Source organism: Camelus dromedarius, chromosome 2, assembly GCF_036321535.1.
Source record: "Camelus dromedarius isolate mCamDro1 chromosome 2, mCamDro1.pat, whole genome shotgun sequence".
Classification (NCBI taxonomy): domain Eukaryota; kingdom Metazoa; phylum Chordata; class Mammalia; order Artiodactyla; family Camelidae; genus Camelus; species Camelus dromedarius.
Window position 1 is genome coordinate 23,820,869 of NC_087437.1, and position 27,265 is coordinate 23,848,133.

Here is a 27,265-nt window from a genome sequence, read left to right on the forward strand (position 1 = left end):
CTTTAATTAACTTTTGCTATAAAATGGAAAAAAATAATATAATATGATTCAAAGCAGTTTTTCATAAGAAGTTTCGTGTCTCAAGTTAAAAAGTCACATTCAAAGAAAATGTGTAAAAATATTTATAAGCCAGTAAACAAAATAAAATATATAATTTCGAAGTGAAATCACGTACCTGGGCTACAGGTATCATAGAGTATTTCACATATGGTATAATGACCTTCAAGGAAAAAACACTGAGTTTTCCTTTTACACAGTCCCAATCAGTGTAGACACTAAATTTTGACACTTTTTTTAAGATTGCTACAACAGTCCTGCTGTCAAAATCTTAGAGCATCCAGTATTTTCATAAAACATGAAATCCTAGATAAAACCAAAGATATAGAAATGAATTTTTAGCAGTAAAAGAGAGACAGTTCTCCGATGCAGAAATGCTAAGGGATCAGATTTAACAGTAATACATCTGTTAAATATGAAAAATTAACTGTAAAAAATAAAATCTGGGGCAAGTCTATAGCTACATAAGTCTACCTTAAGCTTTCCACTTTAATAGCAATTAAATCCTGTAAGTTTATTCATTTGTTGATATCTGCATGAGTTTAATTAATCTTCTAGTAATTTCTCTCTATTTCACTGTATTTTGTTTTACATATATATTTCATTATAATCCCCTTTGGCTCTTCCTTGTTTGTTCTTTCTTCCTCTACTTTTTGTAGTCCTTCTCTAGCAATGTAACTTGTGACTGGGGTTCCATGTACAATTTTTGGATTTTCTTTAGTAAGAATGACAGCCATGTCAAGAGTCAGAGTGCACATTAGACATTTTGTGTCCATTTCATGATTTGTCTTCCAATTTGCTAACTTTGCTTGCCAGATTGTTTCATTGTATCATCATTGATCTAGACTCCCTCCCCTATGACTTTAGCCAAATCCTATGAAATTCATTTCTCTCACCTATTATTTTCCTTTATCCCTTCAACAGAAATAATTTAATCCTTATTGCTAATAACTTGCAGTTGCACTATTACAGTTTTACCTCTCAAATTCATTTCTCACATAGACACCAGGATTTATCTTTCAAAACTTTGGATGTATAACTAGGTATAACTATAAATATGTATAAAATTTACTTATACCTAGTTTGAAACCAACAAATTAACAAAACAATTTTCAATGAATTGCCAACCTCTACAAAAAATTACTTAATCTTTAAAGGTCCTTTAGAGGAAGGCCAAAGTCATTTCCTAATAAGCCCACCACCCCGCCTCAGTCTCATGAACCGTCCAGCCAGACACCCCGGGTTGCCTCTCTTCCCTAAACGCACCACATCGTTCACATTATTCCTGCCTTTGTTGAACTGTTCCCTCAAGGTTAAGGGTAGATTTTGCTTTTCTGTGAAACCAACACTGAAAACACAGTTTTTACATAGAACTCTGGTTGTAAGTAATTATAGAAAATATTAAGCATATCCCAAATTAGACAGAATTGCATAACTAAGTCCCAAAGGCCCTTTACCCAGCTTCAGTGAATATTAACGTGACTAATCTTGGTTCAGCAATTATTCCATCTCTTATATCCTGCTCTCTTCTTTATTACTTACAAGCAAACCCTGATATTATACCATTTGATACTGAAATATTTTAGGATTTGCCTATAAAAGATATGGATGGTGTTTTCTTTTCTATAACCACTAGATCATCATCATTAGAGCTTAAAAAAAGCCTTAATAATTCACTAATATCATCAAATAGCCAGTCAATGTTCAAATTCCCTGAATGTCTTGTAAATGTGTTTTCACATTGATTTCTTCAAATCCGTACCTAAACATGGTTCACAAACTGTATTAGGTTGATGTCTCTCTCCTTTTTTAATTTTATTTTTATCTTTTTATCTTTCTTGGTTTTTTTGAAGGAACTGGCTCTTTCTGCTGTATATTGTCTCAAAATTTAACTTTTTTCAGATTGCATCCCCAAATGAATGTTTAAGATAGTCATCTAGTAATTCAAACCTTGCTTGCATATTGGAATCACAGGACAGCTCGAAACAGCTTGAAGGCTTGTTCCCACCTCCAGAGATTTTGGTTTACTAGATCTGGATGCAGTCTTGACATAGGGAGTTTGAAAAGCTACCCAGGTGCTTTCACTCTGCAGCTAAGGTTGAAAATCTTTCCTCTGTCCCAGATGTCTTTGACTTTGGCTGCATATGGAATCATCTGAGGAACTATACAAACTTCTGATTCTGAGCTTCTGATTTAATTGAACTGGGGTGTGATTTGGTACTTGGGGTTTTTGAAATCTACCTAGGTTATTTAATGGGAAGCCAAGTTCAGGATCATCACTCTACTCCCATTTATTTTCTCTCATTTGGCAGTTCGATTAATGGCTTGATTGAATGTAGACTTTTATTGCAGGTTACTCTCTTGTATTAGATGATTAAATTTAATAGTGAATCAGAAGGAAATCTCCCTGTTTGAGTTGTATCCCTTATAAGCCCATATTTAAAGTATTCTCCAACGCACCAATTTTGATTTTTTAATACAAGCCCCAAAGACCAGGGTATCTCCTTAACACGTAGGCCCTTCTGTTGACCTGTGAAACTAAGTAGGCTTTCCAGAGAGCACTAGTCACCACTGAATCCACAGTATCAGGAGAAAATGGAATTTCAGAGCTAGGATTAAATGGGAACCCTATGAATAAAACCTATACATTTGAGAAGGTCACTTTTAAAATGTAAAATTTAATAAATATTAGAATGATACTAGAAAAACATCTATACCCAAGATTAGCAAGCATAGACTTACAAGGAGGAAACACGCGCCAAGCACAACAGCTTTCATTTTCACATCAGCGTTTGAAGGGAACTGGATGCTAAAATTACTGTAATTTGTAAATATCTCTCTTACAATCCCAGTAAATTGCTTAGAAATCTTGCCAACCACATTTTTCCCTTCAAGAGATTTAATCTAAATTGAAAAAAAATGAGTCTTAGAGAATTCTAAAAAACTAATAATAAAACTACTTTTAAAGTTAGAATAAAATGAACACTCTATTAAAGTTATGTGCCATAATGAACTTTAAAAATTACATCACTCATTAGATACATCTAAATACCTGCATCTGTCTATAGTTACATGAAAAAAAAAGTTTCTTTACTATACAGAACATTTATGAAAGTAGTTTTGCTAAAATATTTAGTATTTTTTTAATCCCACATTAAGACAGACAGTGATAAATTAGTTGAATTGATCCAAATATATCCAAAATATAATTTAAGCAGGAAAAGACACAACTATGATATATTGCTTTGATGAAATTTCTAGAAGCCATCAAGGGGGTAGGAAATGAAACTCACATCTGAGTTCTTTAAGACAAGCACAGAGAGTTTACATAGGCTGAGTGTTTAGAGGTGATGGGTGGCCCCATTGTCACCCGCTGTCAGAAGGAAAATGTGAAATGCCAGGAGCCTGGAAAAGAGGACTGGCAGTTCTGAGTGTAGGAAAGTAACCAGTAAGTGGGATGCCCCAGGTCCAAGGCTGGGGTCAGACTGGACAACAGGAGAGGGTGGGTGACAACAAATGAGAAAGTGTGTATGAAAGAAAAAGGCTCCAAAGTAAATTTCTTCTAATTTTACAGTTCTGCCTGTGGAAAGCCAAGGGCCATGATAAAGAGTTGGACAGATAGAGTTATAGCCAGACAGATGCACCTCACCAAGCGGGCACGTAGGGGCTGAAAGTAGCCCCCATTCACCAAAGTATGTACAAGCAGGGTTGTGTGAAACCAGGAAGAGGAGTGTCCTTTTCAAATTTGCACAAGGTACCAAATGTGCATGTATTAAATCCTAGCTCAGGTTGGGACTAGGTACATAAATGTGGGGAGACTAAAAACAGCTGACTCATTTTATTTGGGTATGGGTAGTTAAGTTCTTTAAAAACCTGCATTAAATTTCTAACATGAACACTGCAATAGCATGGATTACTCTTCATCAAATATTCATTTCAATCCCCTTCTACTGTTAGCCCAGTATCCTTCCCTGCACATTGAAATTAGGCTTGGCCATGTGCCTTGTTTGACTGACAGAGTGTTAGTGGATGTGACATGAGCAGAGACCTTAAACAAGGCTGAGTGGTTTGGCCTTGAGTCTTGCTCTCCAGCGATCAGCCACCAGAGAAGAATGATCCAGGCAGCTGCTGTTGCTACAGCTCCAGAATGAACATACCAGGAGCAGACCTGAGACCACTGGCAGCCTTAAATCAGAGCCATCTGGTTGAGCCCAGGTATATCCCCCAGATACAGTTGACTTGCAGACCCATAAACAGGAGAATAAATGCTTATTTTTTTAAGCCACTGAGCTTTAGGGGTTATATGTTATGCAACATTATGGTGGCAAAACAGATTAATGCAAATCTCTTGTACACTTTAGTGCTCCATCAGATAATAGCTGTCATTTAAGCATATGTAGCTAGTAAATAAATCTTTTTAAATTTTATTTTTAATTTTTGAATATTTTAAAAATTAAAAAAAATACAGACAATAACTTACCTGCCACCATAATCTCACTAATAGATATTAACAGTTCCCCTTTTTGATTCCTAAAGCAAGAACTTTTAAACTGTACTAAAACTCATGCAAGAAATATAAAATGTGATTTTTAATGAGAAGCATCAAAAATATGAATAATGATTCGAAACTGAAAAGTTATCAGGACCAAGTATTTTTTAGCTAAATTTTGAAGGAGAGAATTTTTGTAATAAACTTAATTCAACCTGGAAATTATTTATTGGTATTTGTGACACAAGAAGAAATACATATTTAGTCTTCGTCCCTGGTTCCTGACATACATCTGTAAAACTGTTGTAATTTTCTGATTAATAGGGATTGTAAGAGAGTCTTTTGTCACAGTATGTGGTCTTTGTCCCAGGTTCCTGGCACATAGATGCTAACATTTTTGGAATCTCTTGAGTGATAAAAGTTTTGTGGGCTAATGAGATGACTGGTGGCTGTGGGCCCCTGACAGTTTCAGCTTGGGGGCTGGTTACCAGAAAGTCCAAGCAATGATTAGAAACTTGGCACTCTGAGCCCTTCCCTTGACCTCTGGGGAGGAGACAGGCTAGAGACTGACTTAATCTCCAGTGGCCAGTGATATAATAAATCATGCATATGTAATAAAACTTCCATAAATACTCTAAACAACAGTGTTTGGAGACCATCCAGGTTGGTGAACATATCCATGTGCTGGGAGGGTGGTATAGCACAACTCCATGGTGACAGAAGCTCCTGTACTCAGGGCCCTTCCAGACCGTCCCTATGTAATTCTTTAACTTCCTCTTCATCTGTATCTTATAATATCCTTTATAAAAACCTATAAACATGAGTAAAGTGTGTTCTGAGTTCTGTGATTATCCTAGCAAATTACTGAGCCTAAGGAGGGGGTCATTGGCATCCCTAATTTATAGCCAGTAGGTCAGAAGTGCAGGAGGTTGGGACTTGTAATTAGCATCTGAAGTGGGCGTAGTCTAGTGAGACTGAGCCCTTAAGCTTTGGGGTCTGCATCAACTCCAATTAGTTAGTGTCAGAATTTAATTGAGTTGCACACCCAGTTGGTGTCTGGAGAATTGGAGAACTGTTTCATAGAGAAAAAAAAAAAAACATACATTTTGTATCAGACATGTGGATAAAAAATAGAATTGTGGTATATTTGAATTAAATTGGTAAATCTAAAAATTTAATACCAATATTTGATAAATACATTCTAAAAGGAAAACTATAATTTTACCTACAATGTAAAGATAAATAAAAAAAATCCAAATAGAACACTAGCAACCTAGGTAAGTATCAAAAGAATATACTGTAATAAAGGATAAAATACTAAAAAAAGATAAATTATAAACAAATCATCATATTAATGCTGCTGAAAACATTTTTTAACTAATACAATATATAACATTTAGTATATTCATGGCATACAAAAGTTTTACAATTGTTAGATAATTTAATGCTCATAGCCTTGCATAATACGTAGTTTTACTGTATACAATGTTTATATGAGAAAATTAAAGCAAAGAAAGGTTAGCTAATTTGTCTACATTGCACAGATAAGAAATCATGGAGGTGGGTTTCAAACCAAGGCATTCTGGCTCCAGAGTCTGTACCCCTGACCATTACGATGCTCTGACTTTTAAAAAGTTAAGTATCAATTTTTAATAAAATTATTACTTAAGAGTCAGGAAATAATGATCAATGACCCGATCTGTCAGCTTCTTTTTTTTTTTAAATAAAGATTTATTAGCACACAAATATATCCATTCATTTATGTATTGTCTTTGACTACTTTCATGCTATAATGGTAGAACTGTTGCCACGATGACTCTATGGACCACAAAACCTTAAATACATTCTATATGGCTCTCTCCAAAAAAAAAAAAAAAGGTTTGCTGATTTCTGTGCTAGGTAACATAGGAATAGAAAAATGGTATGAAACACAGTAGCAATATCTTCCTATATTATAATATTTGCTACTATTTCAACTGAAATGATCAAATTGGTAGCTATTCCCTCTATTGTCATCATCATTATTATTATTTTTGATCTGTAGTTAGGCTGGAAAAAAATGAGCCCACTGGTATATAAACAGCATATGAACTATCACAATCTCATTTGCACTGTGATTTTATACCTAACAAAACTAAGTAAATAAAGCTGAAACACCTACATTTAATATTAAAATACAGTCATATAACTGAATTAAAGGTAAAGAAAAATAGCTTTTCTCACTATTTATAATAAGCACCTCAAAATATAAATATTACCTTTTAACAGTGATAATGGTATAAATTACAAATAAACAACAAAAAAAGTAGAGGTTTTATATGAAGAAACCTATGTGGTCTTACAAAGAATACAAAATAAGATATGAATGAAAGACATAAAACTTCTTGGATGGATCAGGTTTAGCACCATAAATATGTTAATTTCAAAAAAAAAATGATAAATAGATTTCACACAATACTTAGAGTCTACCTTCTAAAAAATTAAACAAAATGACCTTAATATCCATGTGAAAGGAAACATTAGACAATAGCAATAAAATATGATAAATGAAGAATACTGAGTGATCATTTTGCTCTGACTTGATGGATGACATATCATTAAGTCACCATACTCATATCATAAGGCACTGTTGTGAAAGCAGATTGTTAGGTCAGTGCAACGGAGGAGAAAGTCTAGAAACAGATTCTGTTACTTGTGGGAATTCAATGTATGGTAAGGATAGTATTTTAATTCAGCAAGGAGTGAATAGTTTACTTAATAAATTCTGATGACACACTGTCTAGCTGTTGAAAGAAAATAAAGTTTGCTCCTATCTTGTACTAATACATTTCCTAGTGAGTTAAAGATTTAAATATAAGAAGATTAAAAAATAGTAGAGAAAATATAAGGTTTGGGGAGGACTTTCATACTTAAGACTAAAGAATCAGAAGTTATGAACATAAACATACCTAACTATGTATATATATATAACTATATATATTCTTCTACTCACTCATGGCTTTAACTACCATCTGTATGCTGAAAACTCCTCAATCTTTTCCTCTACATACCTAAAATCCAACATTACTCAAATACAAATCATTAGCTTCCCACAGATCAACTGTTTCTCCTCCAATACTCTTATTTTGGCCAATTACATCATTATTCATTCAGTTTCCTAAATGTCAGACATCAGAATCATCTTCAAATTTTCTTCCATCTTCAACACTCATCAAATCCATGAATCAGTTCCACTCAGTGCACTTACAAAATATCTCCAAATTATTTTCTCCTTTAGAATGGCACCTCCTCCTTCATATTCAGGGTGTTCTCTTTTCTACTCCAAGTTTCCATGACCATTGACATCGTGATGGAGTCCATGTTCCACAGTTAACCCCCATACTGATAAATCCTACTTTAAGGTGTCCAACTTTCCATCAGAAGTTGATTTAAATGACTATTTCTCATTCTCTGAAAGATGGTGCTTAGTTAGCATCATTCTAGAAGTACAGGTGAGAAGTTAACTCACTATATATGAATTAAAGCATCCATTGATAAAGGTTGCTGGATAAAATCTAAATTCCTTAGCATTAAATATTAGAGTTTCACAACACTTTTCCAGTGTTTTCACCAACTTTACCCAAACAGAATATATGCTATCTAAACCTCTGTTAATATTATTCCCTAAATGAATAATTATCTTTCCATTCTTCTGAAGTCTTGTTAGATATGCCATCTTCTACATGGAGAAGTATTATTGTTTATATACTTTTATACAAATTTCTTATATGAACCTATTACACACATATTATATATATTCCTATAAAACAGCTTTATATAATCTCTCTACATTATATATATATTTCCTAGAATTACCCATCTCTGAAATCTATAAGGGGAGTGACTCATCTTCATATAGCCAAACTCTAAAACCATATGACTAGGGAATCCAGGCAGATAACGTGAAAGAAAGATGCTGGGTAGTGGGAAACCTTAGGAAGTCAGGGGACAGTGGCAGAGTTCTCATGGCTTATCATAAGGGGGCGTCCCTGCTCAGTTTTAGATTTTTGCCCCATCTGTGAAAATGAGTGTCCAGTTTAACAGATTTTATGATTTTCCAAGAGAATCATGATATCAAGATGAAGCAATAAAATGTCTCAACCTTTAAACATTTGTGACTAAACACTTTGGGTTATGGGTTAGGCCCCATCTGTTGGAAAACTGCTGTGATGAAACTCCTCTATGTAGTAAATATACTGATAGATTGTGGTTTATAGAGATCAATTTAATACAGAGATAAAAGAGATGCCATAAAGAAGCACAAATGGTAGTGCATCTTACATTATCTTTGTTAAAATTCTCTTTGCATAAGTGAGCTTTCTGTAGGAACTCAAAGATGTTAGAGCTTCTATAGAGGGCCTAGATCACTGGCAGCCTGTATTTCAGACTAAGGAAGGACCATATGCTTTGGCAATCAGACATGGAAGACAATATTAGTGTTCTAATTGAAATAGATAAAATACACAGTACATACAGAAAACACCATGTTTAAATGTTAGACGTTTTGCTTATATTTATTTGACTATAACACTTTTTTCTTTTTTCACATTTAGAAGGATTAACACTGATGTTTAATACGAGCAAAAACCACATCTCTAGTGAAAGTTAAATATATGAGCACATTACCTTCCTTTTGAGATCATTATACAAATATGTATTTTAATGTATTTGTAACATCTTACAAAATTATAATATCCTTATTTTAGGAGAGCCAATCTTACAAAAGCTATCACATCTCTTACCTCAAAATCAACATCTCCACAAAAGCTGCACATGAAACATGGACCAGTAATTCTTAGTATATCCTTTCTCTTCTCATTTTGAATTCTAAACTTTGGCAGAAATAGGTGCCTGATCTGAGTAACATAACCTATTGGTATCCCAGGAGGAGCGTGGATTTCTATCTATAAAAGCAAAAGAATAAATGTAATATATCATTATCATCATCATCTTCATTATCATGTATCTAATAAGAACTCTCATTTACTGTATACTTTTTGAAATTGGCATATTCTTTTTTTCCAGGTCTACTGAAGTATAATTAACAAATAAATTATAATATATTTCAAGTGTACTGTGTGACGATTTGATACACATGTACATTTTGAAATGATACCACAATCAAATTAGCACATCCATCATCTGAAAGAGTCACTTCTTTTTTTTGATGTAAATATTTGAAGTCTACTCTCAGCAAATTTCAAGTGTAGAGCATACAGATGACCCTTGAACAATGCAGGGGTTAGGGGCACTGACTCCTCTCTGGCCGTCCCCATAACCCGCCCCCACCGCACACTCAAAAATCAGCCTTTACAGCTGGCCCTCCATATCCAAGGTTCTGCATCTGCGGATTCAGCCAACCAGAGATTGTGTAGTACTGTAGTGCTGCCGCGTGTATTTACTGACAGAGCCACGTGTAAGTGGACTCATGAAGTTCAAACCCAAGTTGTTCAAGCATCAACTGTAGTATTAACTAGTCATCGTAATATACATCAGGTCCCCAGAAATTATTTATTTTATAACTGAAAGTTTGTACTGATGACCAGAATCTCCCCATTTCTCCCACCCCTCCATCCCTTGCAACCACCATTCTAATCTCTGTTTTTATGAGTTAGTTTTTTTTCAGATTTCACATTTAAATGATACCATAGTATATTGTATTTCTCTGTCTATTTCACATGGCATAACACCCTCCAGGTACATGCATATTGTCACAATGGCAGAATTTCCTTCCCTTTTTTTGCTGAATATATATATATAAATGTATATATAAATATAAATGTGATATATATATATATATATATATATATATATATATATATATATATATATATATATATATTCTTTATCCCTTCATCTGTCAACAAACACTTAGGTTTTCTCCATATCTTCACTATTGTGAGTAAAGCTGCAGTTAACATGGAATGGAAATACCTTTGAAAGCCTGATTTGACTTCCATTGGGTATGTAACAGAATTAGTATTGCTGGATCATATAACTGTTCTCTTTCAGTTATCTGAGGAAATTCTACTGTTTTCTAAAGTGGCTGTACAAATTTACATTCCTACAAGAGTGTATAAAGGTTCCCTTTACTCTACATCCTTGCAACATACATTTTTTGTCTTTTAAAAAGATCCATTCTAACAGGTGTGATGTGGTACATCATTGTGGTTTTGATTTGCATTTTTCTGATGATTAATAATGTTGAGTAGCTTTTCATATATCTGTTGGCCATTTGTATGTCTTCTTTCAAATCATGTCTATTCTGGTCCTTTGCCCACTTTCTAAGGGCAAGATATTGTTTTACGCACCACTTAATTCACACTACATCCTTAGCAGGTTGGCTCTGTTATTCCTATTTATAGAGGAAATAACGGAGGAACAGAGAGGTTAATTAACTTGTATCAGATTCCCCAGCAGCACAGTGGGAGAGATGAGACACAAACTTGGGGAAGCTACGTGCACTGTCTCTACACTGAAGCACTGCTCCACTGGCCTCATATTTTTTAAATTTTCATACTTACATGAAAAATATCTAAATTATTAAAAGCTCTTTTCTTAAACTCCTTTAAAAACGGTGGTTTACATGTACGGACAGAGCTCTGATCACTGGGGCAGTTTTCAAATATGAGTGGCAGTGGTGCTGTGATGGAAAGAAATGGAGCCTGGAGTGTTGGTTCTGCTATATCGTTGGGCCACTTTGAGACCATCCCAGTATGCTTATCCTAACTAAGGACCTCCTAGGACTGTTTATTGAGATCAATAATATAATGTATGCTAATATGCTCTATAAATTTTAGAGAATATTCTGTCAAACGCTTAGTTTTTCCTCACTTATTCTTATGAATATTATTCTATCTAAACTAAACGACATGGAAAACAAAACAATTCGGTATGAATAAGGTCAATTTTCCTTTCAAAATAAGTACAGTATTAGACGTCAGATATCTATGTGCTTGCATGTCTGTCCTGCCCTCACAGCTGCCTGTATGGATGGCTGAGTGACAGGCAGGGCTGGGCTCAGGCCCGTGGGATCTAGGCAGAGGCCAATGTCCTGTAAACACTCTGCCTGGCGTCTTCCTGAGATCCATGTTCTCTGCCAGGCTGTCAAGTAACATGAAAGAGACCGCTGGACCTCATAGAGCTGAAGGTCCTCACAACTAGCATATCCCTATTACAGGGACTCAAATATGTTACTTTTTTCCAATGGAGAACTGAAAAACACAGGAGTTGAGATTTCTCAGGGGGCCTTCTCCTAGGTTTGCTCCTTGTAGGTTGGCTAAAATTGTGAGATGAACACATCTGTCCTTTTCCTCATTCTCCTGTCCACTTGCCTCTGGGATGGCATTCGAGGGTATCTCCATGGTGCCCTCCTCTGGCTTTGGCCAGGCCCTCATGGTCATTTTGGGAGAGGGACTTGACCGAGGTGCCCTACCTGCTTAGCTCTCCCTGAAGATCGAGGAGTCTGGTCTCTGAGATCTCTGATCTCACCCCCAGGAGGTGCCCTACTCAGGGACAGGGGGCTAAGTGCTCACTCTTTTCCACCTGCCTTCCTTCCTGTACAGTTTACTCTCAGGTATAAACCAATAGCTTGTGGACCACTTTTCCTTTAGATCTCAGTTTGATTATATAAATTCAACAAGAGGGTAAAATTCTTACAGAACTACTTTGCAAAGTACCCTGGTAACCACTCACCGACCTCCTGCAGGCAGCAGGGGAAACAAAGCCAGTTAATCCTTAGTGGTCTCTCCAGAGTTATGACCTCTCGGCCTATAAGATCAAGGATCCTCATGGTAAAAGGCCTAAAAGCCCCACAAAAATATCGGGTACAGCAATCAGTATCCTCTGCTGCAAAGTAAATCCTCTGTCCAAGGCTGTTCTTAATTTCATATTTGTTATTTGTTTCAATACGTATTATGACTGAAAATGTAGAAGATAAAATCATAATCAACATAATGTTAAAAATATAGATTAGATTCAAAAATTTTTCAGATATTACTTTAGATGATACTTCATGTCACATAAGGAGGAAGAACAGGAAAGGGGTTTAAAGATGATCTAGTCAGAGAAAAAAGGGAAAGAGAGAGAAAGAGGAGGGGAAAGTAAGCTACAGAGAAATTAAGATGATTTATGTGAGGCATGGACAAGAAAATAACCTGTATATTCCTAATTGCATAGGCCCATGTCAGAAACGGAGACTCTGCTGTGAGGGCTGGTGCGAAGCTGCAGAGGGCCGGAGCTGTGCTAAGTGTATGCAGAACATGTCTCCTTGTTCGTGTGTTCAAGTGTGGAGGAGAATACAGGATGATTGCTCTGTTCATGCTCCTTATAAGATGACACTAAATAAACTGGCTTGAGATTTTGTTTTGTAAACCATAGCCATGGCTTATCATTCTGCACTGTGTGAGGAAGGTTATGACAGGGCTTACGCACAATGCACACGTGTGAAGAGGGAGGGAGAGGAAATGGAGGTGAGGTAGAATGCTCAGCATTGTATGTTCAGAAGTGGGAGATGGGCACCCATCCAAATGCAGTAAGTTGACTCTCTTTGGAAACATACTAAGGTAACTGTAAGTACGTGGTACTAAGTTAACATGAACTATTGCCTGTGGCTCTGTGCCAATCTCAAGGTTATCACAAACTGGGAGAAAATAGCTGAAGTATAGAAATCAGGTAATGTGATAGATTCCCTGAAGTGATTTCTAGAGAAAAAAGGGAACAAAAGTAAATTTGATTGTTTTCCTTCTGAGTTGGGGTTTTTAACTTGAAGACAGTTACTAGAGTAATAGTATTTTACCACTCGACTCCTAATTTCCAGAAATGAGCTACTGATAATCCTCATCAATTCATTATCACAAAGACAGACATTTGTAAATAGCCAGGTTTAACTCTCCGACATCACTGAAAGTGTTATATTGGTGGTTGGTGATGTGCCTTTATGTATATAAACATCCCCTCTTTCTAGAAATAGAATGAATACAATGAATACATACCTTCTGTAAGTTCAATTTGCTGATGAATCTGAATCTGATCTATCTATTAGAGCAAACAAAAGATTGAGCTATAAGCATATATCATGTTTTTTAAAGCCAACCAAATTAAGATACATTTTTATATTTTCAAGAATGCATATAAGTAATTATCAATATTGTCAATATTTAATCATAGTTTATATCTTTGGTGTAAAAGGAAATTTAATATATTTATAAATGAAAAAATACATATTGAATATGTTCACTATTCCTGTGGGCAAATTCAAGTGAAATAAAATTGACTTACACTAAAACCCCTTTAAGAATAAGAACACACTGTTCTTTCTAGAAGGGGTTTAGGAAATATTTTTAAAAATTTATCCATTTAAAGGCATTTTTTACTATAAATCTCAAAATTTTTCTTTTTCATGTACTTGATATCATCATTTGTAGTAAGCAATAATTTTCCCTACATATTTTGTAAGTCCGTGATTTTTTTTAAAGAAAATCTATTTAGGGTATTTCTTGGAGAATATATGAACTGATAAACTTCTTGAAAATTATAATGCCCAGGTGCATTTTGGGATATTAAATTAGTGTAGAGAGTGCAAGGGACACAGCTCAGTTTTTGAAAAGTGGTTGGATAGCATGGGAATATTTATTTTTGTATCGTTTTAACACATAGGACTTCATAGTCTTACTTTACCTATGAGATTTCTAACATCAAAGAAATGTAAAAACTCACTTTGCTGAGATAAGCTATCATGTAGCACCTTAAAATCCAGGACTTTTTTTGACCTTATGGTTGTGTTTATAAAACTGAGTCTTCAAAAGAATAAAAGCAACATAAAATGTAATTTTATTAAGTATAATAAGATGTTGAGCCATATTCTACACAAAACATTACTCCATTTTGGTACCACTTGTTGAAATTGAACAGTTTTATTTGATGTTTGTTTCTAACTCCTAGGAAATTATTCAGTGTTGGGATTAAAGGGCACAGGATCCAGAACCAAGGTTCCAGAAGTAAAAAGCCATTCCCACTTCCTCTGCATTTTGATGCTGAGCAAATTATGTAATCTCACTAGGCCTCAGTTTCTCTTCTGTAAAACGATGATAATTATAACAACTACACATCATAGAGTTTCTAAAGGATTAACTGAGTTAACACATGTATTCTGCTTAGGAACAAAGCCTGGAAAATAGTGCTTAATAAAGGTTTGCTATTGGTATTATTGCAGATTATATTCAAGATGATAGAAAACACAATTTCCTAAGACATGTGTCTTTTACTGTAAAAGTAAACCTTACCTAGAAGAAATAGAGTAATTTGTTAGCAAAAAATGTTGTTTTACCATTCAGACTTTTGTGAATTAGTCAATTGTTAGTCTCACTAAGTAAACTGGAAGCACAGTTTTATATTCTATGAATCTTTTGTGTATTTGAAGTTACCTGGTTTAAATATTCCAATCCTGGTGGACAGTCTGGTGAAGGTGGTAGTGCTGGAATCCAGGGCAGTCCTGCAGGCACACCTGGCCGAAGAGGCACTGGCTGGTATTGGATGGGAGAGCCAACTGGGCAAGACCCTGAATAGCCAGCTGGTAGGACTAGGTAGTCCTTCCTACTGACTAGGTAGTCAGTCTGGGTGCCAGTGTAGCCAGCCTTGGGGCCAGGATATTCAGCCTGGGTTTTGGAATTGCCAGCCTTAGAGCAAGGATTTTCAGCCTTGGTTTTAGGATAGTCATTCTGGGGGACAGGATTTTCATCCTGGGTTTCAGAATTGTCAGTATGGGGAGTAGGGTAGCCAATATGTCCTGGAGATGCTGAAATATGAACAAGTGAAATTATTTATAACTGCACAGAAAAGTGAAAATATCAACTTTTTTAGAATTATCCCAGTTATCTATAAACTACAATTTTTGCTCAGAAATCTTGTTTCAACGTAGCTTAAAGTTTGTTTTTATCATTCAGCAGTTTTTCAATAAAATGTCTGTGGTTTCATATCCACTTCTATTTTGAGGATTTGGGCTAGTATAGAGTTGGTCTTCATCCTTACATTTACTCTTCAAAATTCAGGTGAAAATATGATTGAAACCTAAAAAAGTGAAAAAAAATCAATAGAGTCACATACATAAAGATTCTGGAATGGCATAATGAGATACGGCATTGGGTAGAAAGCCCACAATAGAGGCATTATGCCGACATATCCAGGACCAAATCACCCTTCAAAAAAATGGTAATTCCGGAATTCTGACAAATGGCACCTACCTATACAAAAAGAGTAAGTCTTAGAAGAGAGGCTAATCCTCGTAGTAATGTCTTTTAAATGTAGTTTTATAATTCATTCCTTCTTAAATGTATAAATATTTACAGATGACCTACAATGTGATTGGGTCTCTTCTAGAATCAGAAGATACAGCTATGGACAAGGCAGCCTGCTCTCAGGGAGCTTACAGGAAACTTCTGGGAAACAAAAATATAAATTTTAAAAAAAAGATTTCTAAAAAATTCATATTGAACTGATTGGAAAATACGTGGGGGAGAATAAGAGGTATGAACCGATTTCTTTGACTAGATAAAATTTATGTTGAGCCTTACTATATAAGGAGGGAAAACCTGTGCGAAGATCTGATGAGAAATATTCCAGGAGGAAGGATACTATGCAAACTCTCCCATGTGAGGAATGGATTTGGCATTTTTAAGGACATTATAAGGGAGAAGAAGGAAAGAAACAGCTGTCAGTAAAGACATAGGATCAGTCCATCTTTTTAGCTGCTTAATGGAGTTTGGATTTTATTCCAAGTGTCATTGACAGGCCTGAGAGTATTCTAAGCAGAAGAGTAAGTTTCATGGTCTGATTTACGTCTTACAAAATTTTCAGGAGTACCGAGCACTGGGATTTAAGATGAGAAATGCAAATGCAATCCCTGCCCCCATTGAGTAAGGGGAAAGAGAACTTTATACTCATCTTTACAGTAAAGAGATCGACACTAACATGATTAAATGATTAACTAGAATCAGAGACAAGTACTTTGAAGGAAAGGACCAGCGTTTTATGACTACATGTGCCAAAGGGTGGCGAGAGAGAAAGGGAGGGAGTTGGGACAGCCTCCCTGAGAACCACCTTCAGCTGAGATCTAATGGACACAAAGGAGCTGAGCGGACCAGTGCCAGAGAAAGAACATTTCAGAAAGAAGTCCTGGGATAGTAACAAACAAAGGGCCTTTAAAAATCTGAAAAATAGCGCAGTCTCCCTGAACAGAAGAGAAGGCAAGGAAGCCTTTTGGGACCTGGTAACAAAATTAAGCAGTTTGGCTTCTAATTTAAAAGTAATGGAAAGCCATAAAGTAGAGACTGAAAGCTCTCTGTAATACAAGTTGGTTTGTTCTGTTAAAGATTACTGGGTACAGTGTAAAACCCAGACCATAGGCAAGACACTGGCAATGTGGAGATATGAGTTAATAGTAACAGCATTTCTGTAATCTTCTCAAACTCTTGGAAAGTAAGGATGGTATATTTTTTCCTCAAATCAATGGATTAGGCATATGGAATCAACTGAAATCTGGATAATATTTCCATTTATATAAGGCCCAGTTTAAAAAATTATAACATAATAGCAAATAGTTGCCATTTCTCATTTGCTAGTTATTTTACACATACCTGAATTGTGCTGCTATTTGACATATACTCTCATTTAATCTCTAAACCAATGATTGGATAATATTAGCCCCATTTTATAGATAGGAAAACCGAGGCTTAGAAGTACAGCAACTTGTTTAAGACCACCACACAACTAGTAGGTACAGAAGCCAGAACTTGATGCCTAATCCAACCCTTCTTTGCCTTTTTTCCACTTGAATAATGAGGATAATTAACAGAATTTACCCCATAAGATTGTCAGAGAATTAAATGAGTTAATCTACAATAAGCACTTAGACAAATGCCTAAAACACAGTTAGTTCTCAAGTTTAAGCTACATTATTGTTAGCATATTCTTTCTCTCAAGACCTATGCTACATGCAACCTTGGATTTGAGAAAAATAAAATTGAATTATTTTTCTCACAAACTCTCAAGTTTGATTAGAACCAATTTTAATTATGTATTACCTGTTTCAATTGTCTATGGGTGGATTTAATCATTCTCCAAGTGCCTTGGATGAATATTAGACTTGCTAATCATTCTCTAAATAACAACTGTATAAGAATTTAGAGCAGCATTTCTCATCCCTGGCTACACATTTTAATCACCTGAGGAGTTAAAAAATTACCAAATCCTGAATCCCGCGTGTATGAAAAATATCCCCTGCCATATCAGTAAACAAAGGATGTTGCAGGCAGCCAGCCATCAAGCCAGCAGCCACTGCAGCCACCCCCAACTGTGCACCCTGAGGGGATTCAGGATGGACAAAAGCAGGACACTGGCCCTAGATGGCTAAGGTGCAGATCAAAGGAATGAATTCAATGAGCCCAGACTCTTGCATCTTCCCATAGAGAGGAAAGCACTTAATTCACTACGTTGAGATGTCTGGTTTTCTTTAATTAACAGTAAACGTTTGATGTCCTGACTACCTGGTTTTGTTGCAGAAATCCTGTATGTCCTGGCTCCTCCTCTACCTCTTTGGAGCCATCCCTCAGTCTTCTGAGTTTAAGTCCTCAGTTTTGTCAGCCATATAAAACATAATTCTCAACTTTTAGGTTGTGCAATTTTTTCAATCGACACCCACAACCAGAGCTTCTGATTAAATTTTTCTGGCAGAGTGCCCTGGTACTGGTGTTATAAGAGCTTCTGCTTAATACTTAAGGCATGGTTGAGATTTACTATCTTAAAGACTTAACGTTTTTTCTAGTGGACATACTTTTGATTGCAAACATCTGGATGCAATCCAGCCCCTACTGGAAGTTTTATCGCTAGACAAACCAGCCATTCAGCTCCCAAGCAGATTTGTTTGCTCAGAGTAGAATACAAAATGCATACACCCTTGTGGCCAAACCAGATGCCCTTTGATCCTAAGTCCCCAGGATGGTCTCTTAAGATGTGGGTAGCCTCCCTACTTGCAATTCTAGGTGCGCCGTGAACTTTGCCATTTGGTAAAGTTCTGGTAATGCTGATAACTGCATTTGTCGAAATGAAAATCTCTGAAGTCGCCTCTGCAGTGATTCAAAGAAATAATGGATTCCCTAGTATGTAGTGATATGACTCAATACTTTTCTTACAAATGTAAGGCATGGTTCAGCATGCATACAACAGTAAACTTTCACATATGTTAACAAAATAAAAATAAGAATTATCCCAGGAAGCTACGTTTCTATTGCTTGCAGCTTCCTGGTTTAAGCACCCATCTCTTTTCTGTGACTCTCACTGAATACAGTTAACCTCAGATAATAAATGACTCAAAAACACTCAAGGATAAATCTCCTGATTGTGATTACATGACCACAATTTTCAGACAAGCAGAGAATCAATAAAATCTTTTATTTAATATGAGTATTTGCGGATTTAATTTATGTGCAGCTTTACATTTCATTAGCTAAGTGTAAATTCAGTACTGTTTTTATTAACTCTCCATTTTTACTACCCTGTATAAATAAGTTATTTTTATGATATTTATGATAATAGGTATCAAACAAAAAATCAATAACTAGACTACCAATTTCATTACTGTGCTTTCAATAAAATGCACTTCTATGATAAATACACACAGGGACAGAAGATAGACACACACACACCATTTGGAGAATATCAATAATTAATTATGATTTGTATTCTTAAAACAAATGTCTTACCTTGGAATGCTGCTGAAGGATATTCAGGGGAATACCCAGGTGGTAAATATGCTCCTGGGTGAGAAGCATTCATTTGCATATCTGCAATTCAAGGAGAGGTAAACATACATCTGCTTTGATAAAGTACATATTAGAAAAAATGCATTGTCCCTAGATAATTTTGGTTTGTATGATCTTCCACTGTATTGAAATAAAGTGAATTCTTCCCTTAACAAAAGCTGTGCCTGTTACAGAGTAACTTTGCAGTAGAATCCTGTTTCAAACAAATTCCCTTTTTGATAAAATGAGACTCCTGATTTACTGGGGCTGAATTTCTAGTTATCAGATATGCCTGATGAGTGTTTACTGTTATACTTTGATTTTGTTGGTATTAGAATAAAACTATTAAAACTATTAAAAACCACATATAGATCGTGAAGAAAGCCATAAATGAAATTACTTGGAGGTGGGCATGGTAATGGAAGAAACTTGTCTGATTTTAAAGATATCTATAATCATTATTATAAGAATTATTTTAAAACTTACTTAAAATAATGCAGATAGTTCAGTATTTAAATATTCTTTTTATGCTTACCCTGGAACTATGTCAAAACGGTTAAATTATGGGACATTCCCAATATTTGACTAATTTTGACCTATGAATCATAATGGACTTAATTATAATAAACTAAAATCTTTGTTATCTGCTTATCAATGTCATTTAAATAATCTTAATATATATATGTACAAATGGTTCAATTTCCTAGTTCTTCATATTAGTATTTTTTTCTCCAGTCATTCCTTTAGCAGCTGCCTCAGCCAGAAAATAAATATTGAGCATCTCTTGTGTCACCTGTGAGTTAGGCTCGGGGGCTAGGCTGGCTCTGCCTTCATGAAACTTGTGGTCTACAGGACACTACACTTACACCATGTTTTGCTCTGTTTCATTGTGGCTCGCTAAGTGTAAATTCAAAAAAAGAATTTTTTTTTGAACATGGCATAAATACAGAACAAAATGTTGGCCAAACCTTCAATCTGTCGTATTTCTTGTGTGCGTCTCTATCGTGGGCTTTCAGCTCAGGTGGTTTCAGCAGGAAGGCTGAGCTGTGCCCCAACCCCCTTTCTCCTCCAGTCTGTTGACTTCATAACAACTTGAGCAGAATGGAGTTCAGGGACACTGTTCAAATTCAGGCAACAGAGAATCCTCCACTTCAGTCAGGGCTTTTCCCTGTACAGACACTGCCGCATACCCCGAATTACTGCACGTCTCTGCAGTATCACAAGTCTTCCATCTGCTTCTTGGCTTCAGGTGAGTGGCCAAGCTCCTAGTTCTCCAGCTCTCAAGGCTCTGCCCACAGCTGTCACTCCCAACTTGAGTTGGAAACAACGGGATCAGACTCAGCGTATCTCAGGGAAAAGCACTGCAAGTCTGACTTAAAGACCCTTCTGTAAATGATATGTCACATTTTGGCACCTCTTCACCAGCACCACTGTTTGACATACCCATGAGTTGACAGATTCAAGAAATTAGGAGCTCATAAGCCCTGGGGTGTTGTGTTGGTACCAGAACAATGATCCTGGTTTCAGGTGTTCCAGGGAGAATTCATATAAAGGGAAAATGTGTAAATGTGAATAGGGGAGTGGTCAAGTAGACCAAAGAACATGTGAATTACAGATAGATTCCTGCCTTTATGAAATGCAACTTAATATTATTTACATATATTCACATACACATATACATTTATTTCAATTTATGCACATACACACATACCAATACATATAACTATCTATATAAATGTGATGAATTAAAAGGTGGTTATGACCAAATGAATCTATGTTTAAAGTGATTTGAAGCATCTTAGAGCTTGTAGCAAATAAAGTAGCTTAATACTGCCCAAGTTTACATTTAAAAATGTTGAGTTTTGTAAATAAAATGAAGTCAACAGAGCAACCTTTAAGAGAAGATCATGAATCTTCTTGAGGGAAAGGTGAGGTTTCTGGTCTCGAGGAGTATCTAATATATCTAGTAAAGCTGCCATTGTCATGAAAGATAAACATGTTTTGGCTATCTTGACAAAGATACAAAAGAGAATAAAGATCATTTTGGAAAAAGCAGGATTATGTTTTTGTTTCATTTTAGTAGGTATTTTTTTAAAGCCTGAATTCTTTTTTTTTTTTTTTTTTTTTTTACAGCCATTAGGTTTACAACAGATTTGAGAGGGAGGCATACAGATTTCCCATATTCCCTCTGCTATTACATATGCATTTTTTACCAAGGATGAATCTACAATGACACATCATAAGCACCCAAAGTCCAGAGTTTATTAGGGTCATCTCTTGGTGCTGTACATCCTGTGGTTATGGGCAAAGGTATAACGACATATATCCATCATTATAATGTCATCAGAGTATTTTAAGTGCCCTAAAATCTTTTGTGCTCTCCCAGCTCAACCTTCCCACTACACCCACACCTGGCAATCACTGAACTTTATGTCTTGATAGCTTTGCCTTTTCCAGAATGTCATTACAATTGGAATCATATATAGCCTTTTCAGATTGGCTTCTCTCACTTGACTAATACACATTTAAGATTGCTCCATGCCTTTCTGTGGTTTAACAGCTCATTTCATTTTTAGCACTGAATAATATTCCACTATTTGTATGTACCACAGTTGATACATCCATTCATCTATTGAAGTGTATCTTGCTTTCTTCCAAGGTTTGGTAATTTTGAATAAAGTCACTATCAATATCCAAGAGCAGGATTTTGTGTGGGTTTTTCAACCCCTTTGGGTAAATACCAATGAGTGTAGTTTTCTGGATTGTATGGTAAGAACACGTTTAGTTTTGTAAGAAACTTGCAAACTGTCTTACAAAGTGGCTGCACCATTTTGCATTCCAACCAGAAATGTGTGAGAGTTCCTGTTGCTCCACATCCTCACCAGCATTTGGTGTTACCATTGTTCCAGATTTTGGCCATACTAGTAAGAATGTAGTGATATCTCATTGTTGTTTTAATTTGCATTTCCCTGATAACATGTGATATGACATGGGTATGGACGTATGATTTCATACCCTTATTTGCCACCTGTACATTCTCTTTGGTGAGGTGTCCTTTATGTTTTTGGACATTTTTAAGAGGAATTTTGTTGTTGTTGTTGTTGTTGCTGAGTTTAAGGGTACTTTGTGTATTTTGCATACAGTCCTTTATCAGATTTGTCTTTTGCAAATATTTTCTCCCAGTCTGTGGCCTGTCTTCTGATTTGCTTGATAAGATCTTTTGCAGAGCAGAAGTTCTGGATTTTAATGAAGTCCAGCTTATCAATCATTTCATTCATGGATTGGGTTTTGGTGCTATAAATTAAAAGGCATTGCTATACCCACAATTATCTAGATCTTCTCCTCTGTTATCTTCTAGGGATTTTATAGTTTCATTTTTCACATTTAGGTCTATAATGCATTTTGAGTTAATTTTTGTGAGAGGTGTAAGGTCAGTGTGTAGATTCTTTTTTTTTTTTTTTTATGTGGATGTCCAGTTACTCTAGCACCATTCGTTGAAGAGACTATCTTTGTTCCATTGTATTGCCTTGTTCCTTTGCCAAAGATCAGTTGACTATTTATACATAGTTAGAAACTGAGTTTCTAACTATGGGCTCTCTGTTCTGTTCCAGTGACCTATATTTGTCTGTTCTTTTGCAACCACCACATTGTCTTGATACTGTATTTATAGTAAGTCTCGATTTTGGGTAGAATCAGTCCTCTAACTTTGTTCTCCTCAGGATTTTATTCTTAACATTTTCCTCTCATATTTATTGTTTTTCTCTTTAAAATAAAATTTTAAAAAGAGAAGGTCTTTTATTACATGCTTGATCAATATCCATCTTCTTTAGAATTTTCTTGAGAGAATAAGAGCCTGAACATAATGGTTGTTATTTATTTAAACCTATATACTTGTGTATATTATAGAATATTACATCAGGGGATATAGCTGAGGATTTTACATAATGAATTGACATATTAAATTTATTATTTACTAATTAGTATGATCTGAATAACATTTGCATATACGAAATGCCCACAGAAAAGGGAAAAGTGATCTGGATGGAATAGAGAAATAAATTATATATTTCCCAATAAACTTAGCATTTCTTAGGTTTCTCTAATTTTTTTTTTTATTTTTTAAAGGGAAAATAGGCAGAATTGGATATTTGTCTACATTTTCTCCATAGTACAATACTGAAATACACACTGGATTCTTGAATTAAACAACACAAAGCAAATTATGTCCTTTCTGAAACTGAATAAAACATTATAACAAATAATCTGTTAACAACAGAATTAACATTATATGGTGGAAAGTAAGCAAAGTGAATTACTTACTTTGGTTGTCCATGGTTTAAAGAGTTCTGAAAAAGAAGACCTCATATTAATACACTGCCTACAAATTTATAAGCCAAGTATGACAGTTGAAACAAGATACTCTGAAGCTATACAGACACACACATGGGCTATTCCTCTTTTTCATCTAGCATAGCCATATCTGGGCATTTAAACCCCTTGGGCTTGACCCTTCCCCTTTGCTGTGTTTCTGAATAGGATTTTACAAGGGATTGGTCAGCCCAGGATGGTGACCAATTTCTAAAACCCTGAGGGGAGAGGCTCCAATGAGGCAGAAAGCCATGAAGAAAAATTTTGAGCTTAAGACTGCATATGGTAACAAAGTTAGAAAGCAATGGAGCATGTGATCCAGCATCCAGCCTCAGGGCTGGGCTGCAGGCATGGTCCAGCATGAGGAAAAAGTTTAGCTATTAGGTTGTACTACTGTAAATACCTCTGGAAATTCCAGGTCCTGAGGATATATTCTACCTAGCTTGAACAGCAAATTTGAGAAGGCCTGACCCCCTGTTTTATATATCAATACATTCATTTAGCCAAAAAAAAAAAATTGCTCAGAGGTTATGGGAGCTGTAACACCATGATAATTGAACTGAAACTTTTTGTGGTTATTTCAGTAGAAAACAAACATGATAATGTAACTGAAATCTAACTATTATTTTAATAGAAAACAGACAAGCCCATTGTACTCAGAACTTCTGTTTTCTAGAGCCTTGATCTCATTCTAGTTTTTCCCACAACCACCTAGTCACTATTTTTGCTATCTCTCTACCTTAAATCCCAACCCACTTATGCCTGTTAATTACAATTAACATGTGACAAAAACTGTTACCTGACTGATTCCTCTTGAATTACACATTAATATGAATCAGTCCTCCCCTTTCCCAAACCCTGTCCGGTCTTGTCTGCCCTTTACTAAAGCTTCCTACTGTCATCATAAATGGTAAATAAAGTCAAATAATTCCTCCAATAAGTGTCTAATACTCAGATTATACAAAGAACTCATACAACTCAATATCAAAGAAAAACAAATAATCTTTCTTAGAATGGCTTTTATCAAAAATACAAGAGATAATAAATGGTGGTAAGCATGTGAAGAAAAGGGAACCCTCATACACTGTTGGTGGGAATATAAATTAGTGCAGCCATTATGGAAACCAGTATGCGGGCTATTTCAAAAAATTAAAAATAGGACTACCATAGGATCCAACAATTCCACTTCAGAGTATTAACCTAAAGATAACAAAAGCATTAATTCAAAAAGATATATGCACCCCTATGTTCACTGCAGCATTGTTTACAATAGCCAATATATGGAGTCAACCTAAATGTTCATCAATAGATGAATGCCTAAAGAAGGTGTATATACACACTTACATATACACATACACACATAAACATTTACACACAGAGGAATATTACTTAGCTATGAAAAGAATGAAATCTTGCTATTTGCAACAACACAGATGGACCTAAAGGTTTTTATGCTAACTGAAATATGTCAGAGAAAGACAAATATGCTGTGATCTCACTTATAGGTGGACTCCAAAAATAAAACAAATAAACAAATAAAACAAGACAGGAAAAGACTTACAGATACAGAGAACAAACTGCTAGTTGCCAGAGGGGACAGGGGTGTGGAGTTGGGCAAAATGGGTAAAAGGGATTAAGAAGTACAAACTTCCAGGTATAAAAGAAGTGGCTGAAATATACAGCATAAGGAATATAGTCAGTAATACTGTAGTAATTTTGTACGGTTATATTGATTATTAGACTTATCATTGTGACTATTTTTTAATATATTTGATTGTCAAATCACTATGTTGTACACCAGAAACTAACATAATATTATATTTTATGTTTGAAAAAAAAGTCAACAAATCTCTAACATCCTTTACTAAAATTTGGTGTTCCCAAGAAGATCCTCTTCTCCATTTCAAAATCCTAAGTAGGTAAGGCCTTATACCAGGCAGTAAAACAAAGGGAAAAATGGACAACAAAATTAAGTACCATATTATAAATACTCTAAGTGCTATGATGAAAAATAATGGTTTTACAAGAAAGAGAGATGGAGGCACCATTTTAGACAGCGGTGGTGGTAGAGTTGTCAAGAAAGTCAGGTCTGGGAGCCACCGGAAGTCTAAAAGCAACCAGGCCATGGAGGTGTGTGTTTGGGTGTGGGGAGGCATTAGAGGCAAAGGTAACTGTATGGGTAGAAATTCTGAAGCTGGAAGGAGCTTGGTTCATTCAAGGGAATGAAGATCTGTGGGTTACAGAGCAAAGAGAAAGATCATTGGACAGGAGGATGGAGAGGTGGACAGGGGACAGTTCTTACAGGTTTCCTGTGTCTTTACCTGCTCTCTAGGCTCTCAAAGGCCAGAGCATGACCTGTCTCGTCAGGACAAGACATTTAACTGGTGCTTGTTGATTCAACAGTGTGTACCGTATTATTTCAGTCCCTTCAGTTAAAAAGAACAGCTATTACTTACAGATGTGAAGGCTGGCTAATATGTGACCCAGCTATTTTATATGCCACTTCTGTCTAACTGCAGACATGCACTTGCTTCCCTTTTCATTTATTTTCATTTCCTTGTATTTGTTCAGTGTTCGAAGCCCTGAAAATTGTCATATTCACCCAGGTGATATTAAGAGAAAGTTCTGTTGTTAAGAAAGTTCCAAGAAGAAAAAGAGGACCCTGAACCGCCTGACACTTTACACTAAGCAAGTGACACTTGTGCTAACCTTGTATCTCAAATTGCTAAACTGGGGTGGTCAGATTGCCTGTGGGGAAGGGGCTATGTCAGAATTTCCAGGAATAACTGTCTAAATAAAACCATATGGGAACCAGACAGCTTAGAGAAGCAGGGACTTCGTCAAATATTAATAATGAATCTAGTACATTCTGCAGTGACAGACCCTGTCTGATAAAGTTACACATCATACTCTAACTCCTGTTAACTTTTGATCATTACACAATTTCAGAGATGATCAAGGAAGGAATATGTGGAAGAAAGCGGCTCAGAGTCCACAGGTAATAAGCAGTAGAGGCAGCTTCAAGTCAGGCAGGTTGACTCCTGAGCTAATGGTTTTATCCTCAATGAGATAAACCACCTGTGTCTTCCCACTTCTGGCGTTCCGGGGCGTCTAGCATAGTTTTGGCTCCAGCCATACTCCTCATTAATACTTACTGTTCAGGGACAGCTAGCAGGTTCTATTAATCGTCCCTTCTAATACCCCAAGTGCTGGCAGACTCCCCTGAGCCCAGGTTCTGCTCATGATCCAGGGCTGCTCTCAGCGCTGTGAAGAGATGTACTAGGCAAAGTGCAGCCTACAAGGCGGTTTCAGGCAGGAAACACGTTGGCCTTGTATAGGTCCTGGGACTGGCCGGGGTACCTCTGGGCTAGCTGGGCCCCTCGCTGGATCCCTGCTGTGTTTCTGAGGTCACTGCCAGAGGCGGCTGAGCCGCCAGCCCCACCAGGTGAAGCCTCGCGCCCCGCCCCCACCGGCCGTCTTGGCCCCTGCGCGTGCTCTTGCGCACGCGCTCTGCCTC

At 36.1% G+C, this 27,265-nt stretch overlaps 1 protein-coding gene across 1 annotated transcript; it reads right to left on the reverse strand.

The window, feature by feature from the left end:
* Positions 1-303: 303 nt before the first annotated feature.
* Positions 304-26,884, reverse strand: LOC105089521 (phospholipid scramblase 2). The gene is made up of 7 exons (XM_031463149.2): positions 26,827-26,884; positions 15,010-15,380; positions 13,579-13,621; positions 12,285-12,505; positions 9,328-9,489; positions 2,800-2,961; positions 304-363 (listed from the first exon to the last, which is right to left on the reverse strand). Exons 1-7 carry the CDS (start codon positions 26,882-26,884, stop codon positions 304-306), a joined length of 1,077 nt encoding a protein of 358 aa, XP_031319009.2.
* Between the last annotated feature and the right edge of the window lie 381 nt (positions 26,885-27,265).

Bases quoted from the DNA above. Each gene is read 5' to 3' on its own strand.
- LOC105089521 (XM_031463149.2), bottom strand. From the start codon at position 26,884: ATGGCTGGAGCCAAAACTATGCTAGACGCCCCGGAACGCCAGAAGTGG. The intron at 15,381-26,826 runs GTGGTTTATCTC...TTCATATTTCAG, and splicing joins CCAGAAGTGGGAAGACACAG to CATCTCCAGGACATATTGGC. The intron at 364-2,799 runs GTAAGTCTATGC...GGTTTTATCTAG, and splicing joins TTGGCGCGTGTTTCCTCCTT to GATTTCATGTTTTATGAAAA.